At 37.1% G+C, this 14,970-nt stretch overlaps 2 protein-coding genes across 2 annotated transcripts; one reads left to right on the forward strand and one right to left on the reverse strand.

Annotated features, from left to right (window-relative positions):
• Window positions 1-3,541: 3,541 nt before the first annotated feature.
• LOC147860813 (pentatricopeptide repeat-containing protein At2g39620-like) lies at window positions 3,542-9,474 on the reverse strand. The gene is made up of 3 exons (XM_087323668.1): window positions 7,906-9,474; window positions 5,144-6,503; window positions 3,542-4,239 (listed from the first exon to the last, which is right to left on the reverse strand). The coding sequence occupies exons 1-3, from the start codon at window positions 9,376-9,378 to the stop codon at window positions 4,208-4,210; spliced, it is 2,865 nt and encodes a 954-aa protein (XP_087179794.1). The 5' UTR covers window positions 9,379-9,474; the 3' UTR covers window positions 3,542-4,207.
• A 1,489-nt stretch (window positions 9,475-10,963) lies between these two features.
• Window positions 10,964-14,747, forward strand: LOC147860814 (pentatricopeptide repeat-containing protein At5g27110-like). Its single transcript, XM_087323669.1, has 2 exons — window positions 10,964-11,170; window positions 11,378-14,747. Exons 1-2 carry the CDS (start codon window positions 11,072-11,074, stop codon window positions 13,481-13,483), a joined length of 2,205 nt encoding a protein of 734 aa, XP_087179795.1. The 5' UTR covers window positions 10,964-11,071; the 3' UTR covers window positions 13,484-14,747.
• The last annotated feature ends 223 nt before the right edge of the window (window positions 14,748-14,970 follow it).

Below are 14,970 nucleotides of genomic sequence, written 5' to 3' on the forward strand. Positions count from 1 at the left end.
CACATCTTTTCAATAAAACAAACAGAAGGAAAGATTTATTTTGGATGTGATGGACACAGCATAATAAAGAAGTATGTACCATAAATGGATGACATTAGTTTGGCCTTATTATCTTTTCAATAAAACAAACAGAAGGAAACATCTGTTTGTGGATGTCATATATGTTTATGAGTTGGCTTGCATGATCTTAGGTAAGGGTGAGAGCCTTTCTTTGCATGATCTTCATAAAAGTGTTATTAAAGTCACTAGTTGAGAGAAACTTTAAATATAACTGAGGGTCATTTCAATGTTTGTTGCTTTCTCTTGTGAGATAAGGAATGAACACTATGTAATTGATGTTGGACGGTAAATTTATTTTATGGAAATTTGTATGGAATGGTTGGCATTGGAATAGGATGGAAAGCCATTATCTTTGTAGAGTCGGTGGATGTGCACATCACATATTCACACACAAATCATGCATGATTGATGTACCATGTTTAAAATTCAAATTTATGTTGGTAGCTATGCTCGAGTGGAATCAAACAAAACACAATGGTACGGTTTTTCTATGAGAAATAGGACGAACAATCATATTCACGAGATGAAGAGATTCATTCACACATGTGAATCCATTCCCACACAGTGTACATGATAGAACAATTTGCAAGTGTAGATTCATGTTACTTTTATAACTATCGTCCCTGAACAAGTCATTGAAAAAACCTGTATGTTTACGTTGGTATAGGATAGTAACTCTGATTTACTTGCAAAAAAAGGTTCACACATCCACGCATGCACCCAACACAATCTACATGATGGAAGTCTCATTTAAGATTCATGGTACCTTCATGACTTAACCATTTTTCCTTCCCCCAATATAAGTGCCTTCTATATTTATTTGGGATGCGATAAAAAGTCATTATTTATGCAAATTATACATCATGCTTTCGGTTTATTGGGTGATACTATTACATAAAGATGTTTATATTGTTGTATAAGTATGCTTTCCAAATGGTTATATTAATTTATCAAGTGTAAGTTCTACATCAAAGGAAATATGGTGACTTATTTGATAAACATAAACATGCAAGATCAAATACAACATTACCAAATGTACAAATGCATTGGGTAAAATAACATGCAAATTTGTTGGTCCTAGTATGCTTGATGGAAATTTGTGGATTATGATCTCCATCTCTAATGAGTTTATAAAGTATATGCAACACTCTCACTTTGAACTATTGTAGTGATTCAATCATAGGAATGGGCATGCTATCTCAAATTACAAGACATCACTTAACATTCATTGAGTTTTGCTATTGTTTTCCATGTAAGAGTTTTTGGTGATTAAGAGATAGCTGAAACTTAACGATTTTCTTTATAAGTCTTTAGTTCCTAATGTATGTGCTCACCCTTCGAGGGAACAAACCCTCATTCAAGGCGCCCCCAAACCCAACTATGTAGAAGAGTGCCCCAAAGTTCCACCCTACCGCACAATATATAGCTCCATTGGTAGGTTCATAATCCTAGCATATATTGTATGACAAAACATTTCCACTTTCCCCAAGGTTTAGGCTATATAAAATAGTCCTTTTGTTTGCAACACCTATCACGCATGCCACTGGGCTCGCTACACTACTGTTTTTATGAAGTTCCTAGGATGTAGCAATCACTATATTCAATTCACTCCTACCTCGGAGAAATACATACATAAATAAATATGTCCATTAGAGATATTCAAAGTTATGCATTTGCTCCTTTCATATTTACTACTTCCATGTGCCAACTAACATAGAGTTTTATGTTTCCTTCATGTATGTGAGCAATTCTTGTTTTCCATAACCTAGTCTCATCCTAGTAAGTTCTATCATACATAACATATGTATTTCTTCATAATGCCAGGATTCTAACTGTTTATTGCATCTATATGTGTCTCTAATCACCAAGATCATTGCCACAACTTACTTCTACATCATATAATTCACACATGTTAATGCATTACTCGCTCGCCACATAATTAGAAGTCTTATATACTATGTTCATAATCAATATATTTACTATGATCAATGTTTCTTTTTGTTTGAATTGCACTCTAAACCTTGTCCACTATAATCAATGTTAGGTTTTGTTGAATTCCAAAACGAATTCTACATTAAGATCAATTGCAACTTACACATGTTTTAGGTTACAAGGCACTTCTATGCCCATTGATTTTATGTGGGGAAGTGGTATTGAAACTAGTCAACACATTTACGCTTAGAGAGTGTTAAAATAATTTGTTTGCACTACATAGCAGTCAATTCAAGCCATTCGAAGTACGGAGATTTAATTGGCACATTCCACTTTGTAGGATCATATTCATTGCTTCTTAGTTCTTTTAATATATATATATACATATATATATTGAGTGAATGCATCATTATGAGCATGGACAAATATTCTCCAACTACATATATGATTGGTTTTTCTTATCTTATGAATGATTTTGGTGAGTTTGCAGTAATGGTTTGTAATTGGGTAGAAAACTTGATGTTCATCATTTCTCAAATGGTTCTCTATAAATTAATATTTTGATTTAGTGAAGAGTTGCAATAATTCTATGTTTAATATGGGCTTATTCTACATGTTACAAATTAAACTAAAAACACTACATTGCAGGATCAAAGGATCAAATCTTCCTTTCTATCACAATTATTAGTTACACATATCCACTTTGCTCAAACAACATGCTAAATAAGAAAGACACATTATGATGTTGCTATGGATGAAAACAAATTCAACATTACACTTTAAAACATTAGCCTTTTACAGGCTTTTGATATATGACCATTAAACATATGTCATGATGATATTGTACTAAGAGAAGTGCATTCATTACACAATCCTTGCTTTAAAGAGTGGGATATCGAAAGCCTTGACTCTTTTAAAAGTGTGTGCTATTGATTTCAACATATCTAGATAACCAAGCACGTTTTAGCTATAACATACCCCAAATCCATCAAGCAAGTCGGTTAAACGGAATGCCCTAACTTTGGTTTATGGAACTTAGGTTTAGGAAGTTTTTCAAAAAGCTCATAGAATGAAATAGAGAAAATATAACTCATAAACTATAATGCTTTTGGAAGCTAGAAGAAGGCGATGGAAGAATTGGCAAGTAGTTAATGAAAATTAAGGACAATGTCTCTAACTTGCTTCCCCAAAAATTTCTTTCATTCAAGTCGGTGGAAGACACTTGTGAATGGTTTTGCAAGATGACAAGTTGAAGAGGCTCTAAATGTACATGTATAGGAAAAGGAAAGGATGGGAAAACACTAGGCCATGTTATACTCAACCACATCAAAATCCCTCCACCTGTAATGATGATCAGTCCAAGATCGATCTAAGTTTTCGAGATAGGGGACAATTAACTCTTGAGAAATCTTTCTCGGAAGTGTGGGGTCACTCAACCCAAGCTTGGTGTTCTTGACTTCTCACATAACCATCTCCTCAACCTCAAAATCCACAACACGCATTTGTTTCCAAGCTCTACCTAAATGTGAATGTGCTCTTGAATGGTGCCCTCTAATCACTCAATGGGTGTCACAATCCCACTGATATCCAATTGGACTGGAATGAGACATGGCGCTTGCCCATTTGAACATACCTTGATAAACTTTCAAAGTTCTTTGGGTTGTTCCAATGGAAAAGCTTTCTTCAAGAACATGTCCCTTTGACCTTTGCAATGTTGGCATTCATAGAAGCAAGTTGAGTTGCACCACCCCAACACATCTTGGAAGCTTGGTTGATGTAGTATCCCTTGACCTATCATGCAATAAGATAGTTGGAAGGTTGACATATAATATTGGAATGCTCAACAAGGTCATAAAACACCACTTCTATGTAAATGCATTGTTTTGAACTAACCCCAGTCAAGTTGGGACAATGCAAGAATCTCGTAACACCAGACCTAAATTCCAATTACTTCGTAGATTCCATAGCACCTTCTCTTCAACACATCAACTCGTCAAGTAGTTGCCTTAATCTCTCCCACAACAATCTCTTGGGGTCCATTCTTGCAAAAGTCTCGAAACTTGGTGTTTTCGAAATTCTTATGGTTCTCTCACAATGAGCTCATAAGGGATGATGAGCTTGCTCACATGACTACTCCTATAAACTCCACACTGGTTGGTTCACTCCTCATATTCTTCTCCCTATTCATTCTCCTCATTGAAGGCTTGCTCATCCTTTATATATTTTGCAAGCTTTCTTTGATATAATCTATATGCAATAATCCATGTTGGATGTTTAAACCCCTTCGTATTTCAATATCAATAGAAGAAAGTCAACATTTCAATCCATTAATGTGTATATAGATAAAATGAACATTTAGACACCTCAAAAGTTTGCGAGAAAAACACCCAACAAGATGAGATGAAAAACACTTTCCATTGTTGTAAGGTAAGATGAACCAGAGATCGAGAAAAGAAACTTGAACAAGGAAGAGCAAAAAATTGTGGTCACGAGAAGTTTTCATGCAGAAAAATGTATACAAATGCAAATATGTAGTGTTTCCAAATTTCACAATAATATAATCAAATGATGGTGTCGGGGCCAATAAAGAATCTACATTGAATACTACAACAGGTCAGCAATTGTGAACGAAACTAACCCAGAGAAGTGCAAAAGATAGTGAAGTTTAAGGATTGGTGAATTGGGTTTAGTGACTAGTCTATGAAAGAATATCATCTCATAGTGGACAATACAAAGGAGATCATAGGGGGTCTACATCTTTGGAAAATCTGAACAGCAGGAACCGTATCTCTATAAAGGGGTCGCAGTTATTTCAGTTTTCTTCGACTTTCTCTTTGAAACTATAATGGTAGGAAATATTCTCCATTTACGATTATTTATGCCAATTTCCCTTCTGTCAGAATACAATACAACACACATTGCTGTAGATAACAATCCATATTGTTTGGAGAATTTTAATAACTTATCAATAGCTTGTCTCCACAAAGTTTATCCAAACTATTACTATGATGCTGTGTGCAACATGCACAATGAGTTCAAGCTAACTACCAAATAAAAGTAGTCTTTGCTCATGCTTGAAACAAGCGGCATCAGGTGCGTAATAATGCATAGTTTACATCGAGGTTTCAGAATTGTATGGAGCAATGCTTACCTGCAGATACATATGTATTAGCCATAAGGACATGAGCTGAAGCAAAATGATTATTGAGTTGTAGTAGTTGATTGAACGCAAACCTTCCGAGCTCAACATTTCCCCATCTTTTACAAACACTCAAGAGTGCGAGCCAAAGAGGAGGATAATCTGATGATGGCATTGTCCTAATCATAGCCATGGCTTTGTCAAAGTGTCCAGCATGTCCAAAACTAAAAACCATGGAAGTGCAATGCTCTAAATTTGTTGTTATGCCATACTCTCCACTCATTTTTTTAAAATACAATTGGGCCTCATATAACCTTGTCTGAGAGAATACTTTGAGAATACATAACAAACTTATGGCATCAGGAGAGATACCTTCCCTTCGCATCTGTTCAAAACAGTTTAATGCTTCTTGACCTTGCCCCTCACGGGCATATCCTGAAATAAGTGTATTCCAGGTCACAACATTTCGTGCCTGAAGCTCATGAAGAAGCACTTGCTTTGCCTTTGTAAGGGCACCGCATTTTGTATACATATCAACCAAAGCATTGCAGAGCTCCATATTTTTCTCTAGCAAGTTCTTAATGACAATCTCATTGTGAACTTGTTTTCCTGTGTTAATAGCTCCAGCACCACTGCAAGCAATCAAGGCAGAAGTGAATGTGATTACATCTGGAGAAAGGCCTTCACATTGCATACGCCTAATACTGATTAGTGTGTCATGAACTTTCCTCTCTCGCGCATACATTGCAATCAATGCATTCCAAGAGACAACGTCTCTAACAAGAAGCTGCAAATGTTGCTCTTGTGCTTTCTGAAGAAAACCACATTTCGCATACATATCCACCAAAGCAGTGCCAAGCACAACATCATTCTGTAGAAAGCCCATACTCACAATCCCATCATGAATTTGTTTGCCCTTATGAACATCAGATGTATTACCACAAGCCTTCAAAATACAAGTGAGCGTAATTGCATTTGGACAGACACCTTCCCTTTGCATCTCGTCAAAACAATCCAAAGCTTTTTGACCGTGCCCGTGTCGGGCATACCCTGCAATAAGAGCATTCCATGAGACTACATTTCGAATTGGAATTCTCTCAAGTATTTGTCGTGCCTTTGCAAGCATGCCATGCTCCACATACATACTGATCAAATTGTTTGCTACAAAGGGGCTCTTTTTGGGAATGTCCTCTATGCTAATACATACTCTAGTGAACTCCTTGTTAGTACAAGACCTGAGAAAGTTCTCAATTGCAAAATCTTTCTTATCATTTTCATTGTAAAGTTTCTCCTTGCCCATAGAGGATTTCCCATGACTGGGCCTCACAGTTGCTTTTCCTTTGAGCTTGTGGAGAACACAATCAGAATTGTACTATCCACCAACACAGAACAATGTTTCATTAATTCTGTGTCAACGTTCTATCAAGTCCAGATTTGTGCTAGAATGAAGTCATTGATACACCAACTTGGTAAATGCATTAAGACAATAATTTAGAACAGTGTTGACAAAGATTAGTGAGATAGTGTATGAACTTGAACCAAATCCTTGGGAAAAAAGTTGAGATGATGCTCCTCCCAGATATATCCCATACAAGTGCTCAAAGACATGATAATATTGGATAACCTTAATGCCAATGTCAGAAATATGCACAAGCATGCTGCAGAACTATTACTCCATGGTACAATAAGAAAACAATGCACATAAACTTCTGTACGATTGGGCTGGGTCATCAATGGATAACGAGTCCAAACATAAGGCGTCATCATGATGAGAATTATAAAGATTAAATATATAGTTGTGATAAATAAAACAGAGAAATTCGTATGTACAAATAGATTTACTTGCTTCACATTTAAGAATAATACATGCACACCATGCCTTCATCAGTGAGAGATCAGGGAGATTCGAAATCATCATTACTATACATGGAGGATAGGGGTTGGTATACATCACTTGCACCCAAAGGCAATTTTACAGTGTATTTTTTCACGCAGTATCTATCCATGTCATATATCACTTGACAGATATGCTAGATGAGCATTTATCATTGTCAGCATTACAACGTCAGTCTTTGTTATTAAATTTACCTTTTGTACCTTTGTCATTTTCATTTGTTTTAGATACATGATTTGTTACATAAGCTCATTTTGAAATCTCCAAGAGGTAAAACAAATTGTTTCTTTATCTCTTTTCTCGTGCTCAGTGGGCATATCTCTCTCTAAAGGAACTGCAATTCGTGTTTCTACTCTTAGAGATACAGAGACAGAGGAAAGAGGATAGATTTGATGTGTGTATTTAGTACAAATAAAAATTAGAAGCACGTGACCCAGATAGCTGAACCGTCAACAATACAAGATAGTGATTGTGTCTCTTCCAAGCAAAATTTTGGGAATAAGGCTGACCTGAATTTAGCAATGAAATGTGTTCAATTTTATGTCTTTTTTTTTTCATTTTAGGGTATACCCTAGTGGTAAACTATATTTTGACATTACTGGTAGCTCATGAGTTGATGTTCAAATCTCACTAATTATCCTAATTTAATATATGAAATGTAGAGGTTGAATGCATGCCCTTCCTATCTCAACCAGACAACCTTATCAATGAGCTTACATCTCTTTCTCTCTCATCCCAGGTCTGATCCTTGCCATGGGCTAGGCCAATCTCACAGATTGTAAACGGTCTTCCATGGATGTTAAAAAGATATTTCTCTCTCTCACTCTCTCATACACACAAACAAGCAGATGATAAGTAAAAGAAGTTCCATGTTCCTCACCTTAGCACTGTGACTATCAAACCAGGGGAATGATTGGAAATGAAGGCCATCATACTCATTCAAGCAGACTTCAAATTTAGCGTACATATCCCTCAAAGCAGTCTCAAGAAGGCTATCTTTCTCCAGGAATCCTCTAGTAATTATCTCATGGTGAATTTGTTTGGCCTTGTCCCTATCTCTAATGCTCCCACAGGCCTTCAGGATACAGGTGAAGGCGACTTCATCAGGAGAGAAACACTCATTTTGCATCTGTTCAAAGTAGTTTAACGCTTCACAGAAGTATCCTTGTTCTGTATAGCCTGCAATCAATGCAGACCAACTGACTACATTTCTACAAGGAAGCTCATCAAGCACTTGTTTTGCTTTTTCGAGCACACCACATTTGGCATACATATCCACCAAGGCCGTGCCAAGAGCAGTATCTTTCTCCAACAATCTTCTTTGGGCAACCTCATTGTGTATCTGTTTGCCTTTCTCAAACGATTTTGTACTACCACACGCTTTCAGACCACAAACGAAGGTAACGGTATCTGGAGAAAGCCCCTCCATTTGCATCTGATCAAAGCATTTTAATGCCTTATAACCTTGTTCTTGTTGTGCATACCCTGCAATTATTGCATTCCAGGAGACCGAATCTCGAATAGGAAGCTCATCATGCACTTGTTGTGCCTTTACAAGCATACCGCATTTCGCATACATGTCCAACAAAGCATTCCCCAGCATAATATGGTCCTCAAGCAAGCCTCTAGTCAAAATCTCATGGTGAACTTGTTTGCCCTTGCAGATGTCTCCTGTTTGGCTACAAGCCTTTAGGATAGAGACATAGGTGACAACATCTGGAGAGAGGCACTCGGTCTGCATCTGTTCGAAACACTTAAAAGCTTCATATGCTTGCCCTTGCTGTACATATCCATCAATAAGTGCATTCCAAGACACTACAGTTCGAACCGCAATCGTGTTAAGCACTTCCTCAGCCCTTGTGAGCATACCACACTTAGCATACATATCCACCAGAGCAGTGCCAAGCAGAACATCTTTATGTAGAAAGCCTCTGTGTGCAATCTCTTCATGAATTTGTTTTCCTTTCTCGAGATCTCTTAGGCTACCGCAAGCTTTCAAAGCACAAGTAAAGGTGATCGGATCAGGAAGAAGACCCTCGTTTTGCATATGATCAAAGCAATCCAGAGCTTTGCGGCCTTGCCCTTGTTGAGCATACCCTGCAATGAGAGCAGACCAAGAGACTTCATTTCTACAAGGGAGATCATCAAGGATCGCATGTGCTTTTCCAATCATACCACATTTGGCATACATGCTAATTAACGAGCTAGCTACGTAAGGATTCTTTTGGAGTAAACCCTTCTTCACAATCACGGCATGTAGTCGAGCGCCTCCCTGCGCGTCTCTGTTCTTGCCACAAGATTTGAGAGATTCAACAATGGTACAATCTTCACTGATGTAGCCGCCATATCTCATGTTGCTATCTGTCTTGTTGCTGTGTTAATTAGGGATTAGGGTTTTGCTGCGGAGGGGAGGGGGGGGGTGCTATTAACTGGGTCTACTTAGAAGAAGACGAAGAACCCATCTCTGACAGAGAGTGTGTGTGCCACTCTGTTTGTCTGGTTTGTCAAAACAACCTCCCTCCATGGTGTGCCGCTGTAGAAGGGAATGCAGTGAAACTCACTTTGTATACAGTGTGAATGGAAAAGGAAAGATGGGGGGATGGAAGAATGAAAAGGGAAGGAAGACGAGATAGATACAGAGATTAACAAGGAGAAGACATACTTATATACAGAGATACAAGACGAAGAGATAGATACAGAGATAGATTAGATTAGATAGATAGATTAAACAAATTGATTAATTAGATAGATTAGATTAGAAAGATAAGTTAAACAAATAGATTAATTAGATTAGATAGATAGGTTAAACAAAAAGATTAATTAGATGGATAGATAGATTAAACAAATAGATTAATTCGATGGATAGATAGATTAGATCAGATGTGTTTGAGAGGCCATTCATTCATTAAACCAAAACATTTACGTCAAATTAATTAAAAAACTAAATAAACAAGAATACATTAAATTAAATAAGCATCTAATTAGATAGATAGATATAGACTAGACAAATAAATTAGATAGATAGATTAAATTAGATGTGTTTGAGAGGCCATTCATTCGTTAAACCTAACCAGTTACGTCAAACTAATTAAAAACCTAAATAAACAAGAACACATTAAATTAAATAAGCATCTAAGTTTAAATTAGTTAGATCAATAAAAAAACACATTAAATTAAATAAATATTGACGTTAAATTAAGTTAAATCAATAAAAAAAACATTAATTAAACTAAATTAATTAATTAGATAGATAGATAGATTAGACAAATAAATTAGATAGATAGATAGATAGATTAAATTAGATGTGTTTGAGAGGCCATTCATTCATTAAACCAAACCATTTACGTCACACTAATTAAAAAACTAAATAAACAAGAATACATTAAATTAAATAAGCATTTAAGTTTAAATTAGTTAAATCAATAAAAAAACACATTAATTAAACCATTAAATTAAATAAATATTGACGTTAAATTAAGTTAAATCAATAAAAAAAACATTAAATTAATAAACTATTAAAAGAAAAAAAAGTTAATTAAAAACCAATAAACCTAAACCGATAAACTCGAGTTTTATAACCACGCCGAACCGTTTATTGATCATCCAAACCACTTTAATTATTCTGGAACCGATAAATCGTTAAACCATGGCTTAACGGTTTCGTTCAGTTTGAGCCAAAACCAGAGCTGTCGATTGCCCCAAACTGAGCTTCAAAGCTTCCATTGCCGTAACAAGCGTCTCAATTGGCTGGGTTAATTTTGTAATTTCTACTATATAAAAAGACTATGTTTGCTGGTTAGGTTCGGTTTGAACCGAAACCAGCAAACAAAGAAGCATTGGATGAGTTTCCAGAATTGGCTGGGCTAATTTTGTAATTTCTAACATATTAGAAGACTAGGTTTGGAAATGAGAAATAACACACGCATTCTTTGCTCTGATTGTAGACACAGCAAGCAGCAGCAGCAAACCCACACCCAGAGTATGTACTATGCAGAAGAACAGAGGCCTCTGAAAATTCTGACCATCGACATGCATCGAAACCGCAGATGTGGAAGGAGAAAAGCTGCAGCTATGGCAGGATGGATCTCCTGTGGAGGGAGTATTTCATGGATCCTTCTGTATGGATCGATAGTCGGAGCAGTAAGGTCGTAAAAGAGAGAGAGAGAAAGAGATGATTTCTTCTTTACAGAATGGGAACTCTGTCATTAGTTTTTTAATCTTAAGCTAGGTTTTTAAGTGTTGATATTCATGGTTTTCCCCTACAGAAACTAGAGCAATATCATTTCGGAGGTTTTTAATTTTGAGGCCACCTGAAAATTCTGATGGTATCTTGCTTCACTCTTTCTTTACAGAGTAGCTCCAAATTTCCAGATTTCAAACATAAAACGAATTGTGAGCCTTTATGGATCGATGGATGGTGCAACCCGTTTTGGGTTCATGAAGAGGTGAAGAGACAAGGAATTGTTGTACCGATAGGAATTCTTGACAAAGGGGTAGTGAGTGAAAACCTTCAACAAGAATGCCATGCTTTCATGACCTTACTTAAATCTTGTACCTTAAAGAAGGATCTTAATGAGGGTTGTAGACTACATGCTGAGATTCTCAAAAGAGGATTACTTGAAAACAATCCTTACCTTGCTAGTTCTTTGATCAATATGTACTCCAAATGTGGATTGCTTGCAAAAGCGCAAAAAGTGCTCGAAGTGCTTTGTGTTCGAAATGTGGTCACTTGGTCAGCATTGATTGGTGGGTATGCTCAACAAGGGCAAGGTCATGAAGCATTGGAATGTTTTGAACAAATGAAAAGGGAGGGAATCTTTCCAAATATGGTCACTTTCACATGCATTTTAAAGGCGTGTGGGAGCACAGGATCCATAAAAAAAGGTGAACGGATACATCATGAGATTATAAGCAAGGGCTTGTTAGAAAAGGATATTATACTCGGTACTGCTTTGGTGGATATGTATGCAAAATGTGGGGTGCTCACAAAGGCACAAAATGTGCTAGAAGAGCTTCCTGCTCGAAACCTTCTCTCTTGGTCTGCTCTCATTGCAGGATATGCCCAACAAGGGCAAGGTCATGAAGCATTGAACTGTTTTGATCGGATGGAAAGTGAGGGGTTCTCTCCGAATGCAGTTACTTTCATTTGCATATTGAAGGCTTGTGGTAGCATAGGGGCTATAGATAAAGGTAAACAAATCCACGAACAGATTGTAAGTAGGGGGCTGTTAAAGAATGATATTGTGCTTGGAACTGCTTTGATGGACATGTATGCTAAATGTGGCGAGCTTGGAAAAGCCAAACAGGTTCTTGAAGAGCTTTCTATACGAGATATTGCCTCTTGGAATGCACTCATTTCTGGGTATGCCCAGCAAGGACAAGGAGATGAAGCACTGAAGTGTTTTGATCAAATGCAAAGCGAAGGTTTCTCCCCAAATGCAATCACTTTCATTTCTATTCTAAAAGCATGTTGTTGCACAGGAACTCTAGAAAAGGGAAAAGAGATTCACAAAGAGATTATGAGCAGGGATATACTGGAACATGATTACGTGCTTGGCAATGCTTTGGTTGACATGTATGCCAAATGCGGCGCGCTTGCCAAAGCACAAGAAGTGCTCAAAGAGCTTGTTTTTCAAGGTGTAACATCTTGGAATGCATTAATTGCAGGATATGCACAACGTGGTCGATGCCATGAAGCAATGGAGTGCTTCGAACAAATGCAAAGTAAGGGCCTTTCAGCAAATGAAATCACTTTCATTTGCATTTTAAAAGCCTGTGGTAGCAAAGGAGCACTGGAAAAGGGCAAAGAAATTCATGATGAGATTTCTAGTAGGGGATTGGTGCAGAAGAATATTGTACTCGGGACTGCTTTGGTAGATATGTATGCCAAATGTGGTGTTCTGGCAAATGCACAAAAAGCACTCAATGAGCTTCCAGTTCGAAATGTAGTCTCATGGAATTCGCTAATTGCCGGTTACTCCCATCAAGGACAAGGTGAAGAAGCACTGAACTGTCTTCAATTGATGCAAAGAGAAAGCATTTCTCCAAATTCTGTTACACTCTTGTGTGTTTTGAGTGCATGTAATCGTTCAGGACTATTGGATAAAGCTCGAATTCTCTTTGAAAACATGACTAGGGAGTACGGTATTATGCCAAATGTAGAGCATTATAGTTGTATGATGGTTAGCTTTGGATGTGCTGGGCATTTTGACAAAGCCATTTCAGCTCTTAAGTTGATACCATCTTGTAAGTGTCTAGCAGTTTGGCTTGCACTTCTAAGTACTTGTAGAAAATGGGGAAATGTAAAGCTTGGAAGGATGGCTTTTTATCAGGCAGTTGAACTAGATAGGGATTGTGGTACAGCTTATTCTCTTATGGCTGAGATTTTTGCAGCTGCTGGTATGCAAGACGATGCAGAAATGGTTAAATCCATGAGATTGAAATATGATGTGGTTTGAAGAAGCAAAGCAATAACGTTGGGGGTGGAGGGGGGATGCAAATGCAAGTAAGTATATTTACTCATTTCCTGCCGAGATTGCAAAGCATTTACAAAATGATGATAAATATAGAACTAAAATGTGCCATTTGGCAAATAGTGGGTGATTAATCACGAAATCCATAATCAAGGAAACATGAGGACAAGCTTTTGGCAGAACAGGGGAAGTTCTGAAGGATTCTTTCATAGTGTGGAAGACAGATGCTTTTAACATATTTTCATAGAACAGCATTATTGATATCAGGATTTCTGCTCGAAGAAATTGGAAGTGAATCGCAGAAGAAATGAGGAGAATGTAATAGAGTTGGTCTAGGATGAAGGGCTAACTTGGCCACGGAAAGCTTCAGAGGAGATGAAACCAAAAAGGTGTACATCTGACCTCAGTCAGTATGGTTGTCCAACAGAAACCTGAAGGTCATGCCTTCAACCCCTATATAATGTAGTGTTATCTAGTAAATTAGTCAGATATGATCCTTTAGACACGTTCAACCTCTACATTCTTTAAGATTATCTACAAAATTGTGGGATTTGTTCCCCTGCATTCCACCAGGTCACATTGTAAATTAGTAGGATTTCATCCCAGGGGCTTGGAGTTTAGCAGACCTGGTATGTTCATGTTAACTATACATGTTTGGTAGTAATGATTGATGATATGGATGTGATGTTTGATGCACCAACATCCTGCAATTATATGATATGATTATGTGAAAGGAGTTCTTGTATGTATAAGAAGTGGATGAGATGATACAAAGCCTTAATATCAAGAGGATATTAATGAAACATGTTTCAGAGATTGGTGCCAAGGAGTTTGCAAATGTAAATAAGGGAAAGAAGAAGAAGAATCACAAAGAAAAGAAAATTTGTTAATTGCTCGCACAGGGGAATTGGAGGATTGTACAAATATGTTACATTCTTGTACATGCATTGTGAATTGACCTGGAATTAACAGTGCCATTTTTGCAGGCTTATTTTGACTCGAATGTATCTATCTTACCCACGATTCCCAACTCCACCTAACTTAGAATACCTGTGTACTACAAAATATAAATCCAAATAACCAGCCATTCCTCCTAAACTGGACTGATGGGAAGTTTGTCACTTAACTGCTCAAGAAACTTTTTTGTGTTTTGATAATATTCCCTAGTACTGATTGTTTCTTAGGAGAATATCTCTTCACTACTGACTGTGTCAATAGATGAAACACTAAAACACAAAGTAAGCAATATCATGAGACCTATAATTTAGATGCAAAAACCTTTGTTCTAAGAGTTGGTCTAGGATGAAGGGCTAATTTGGCCACTTAAAGCTTCAGAGGAGATGAAACCAAAAAGGTGTACATCTGATCTCAGTCAGTATGGTTGTCCAACAGAGACCCGAAGGTCATGCCTTTAACCCCTATATTATATAGTGTTATCTAGTAAATTAGTCAGATATGATCCTGTAGACACG

The sequence above is a fragment of the Azolla caroliniana genome, unplaced genomic scaffold (assembly GCF_043228905.1).
Source record: "Azolla caroliniana isolate FFs.n. ecotype wild unplaced genomic scaffold, voAzoCaro1.0.p SCAF_8, whole genome shotgun sequence".
NCBI lineage: Eukaryota > Viridiplantae > Streptophyta > Polypodiopsida > Salviniales > Salviniaceae > Azolla > Azolla caroliniana.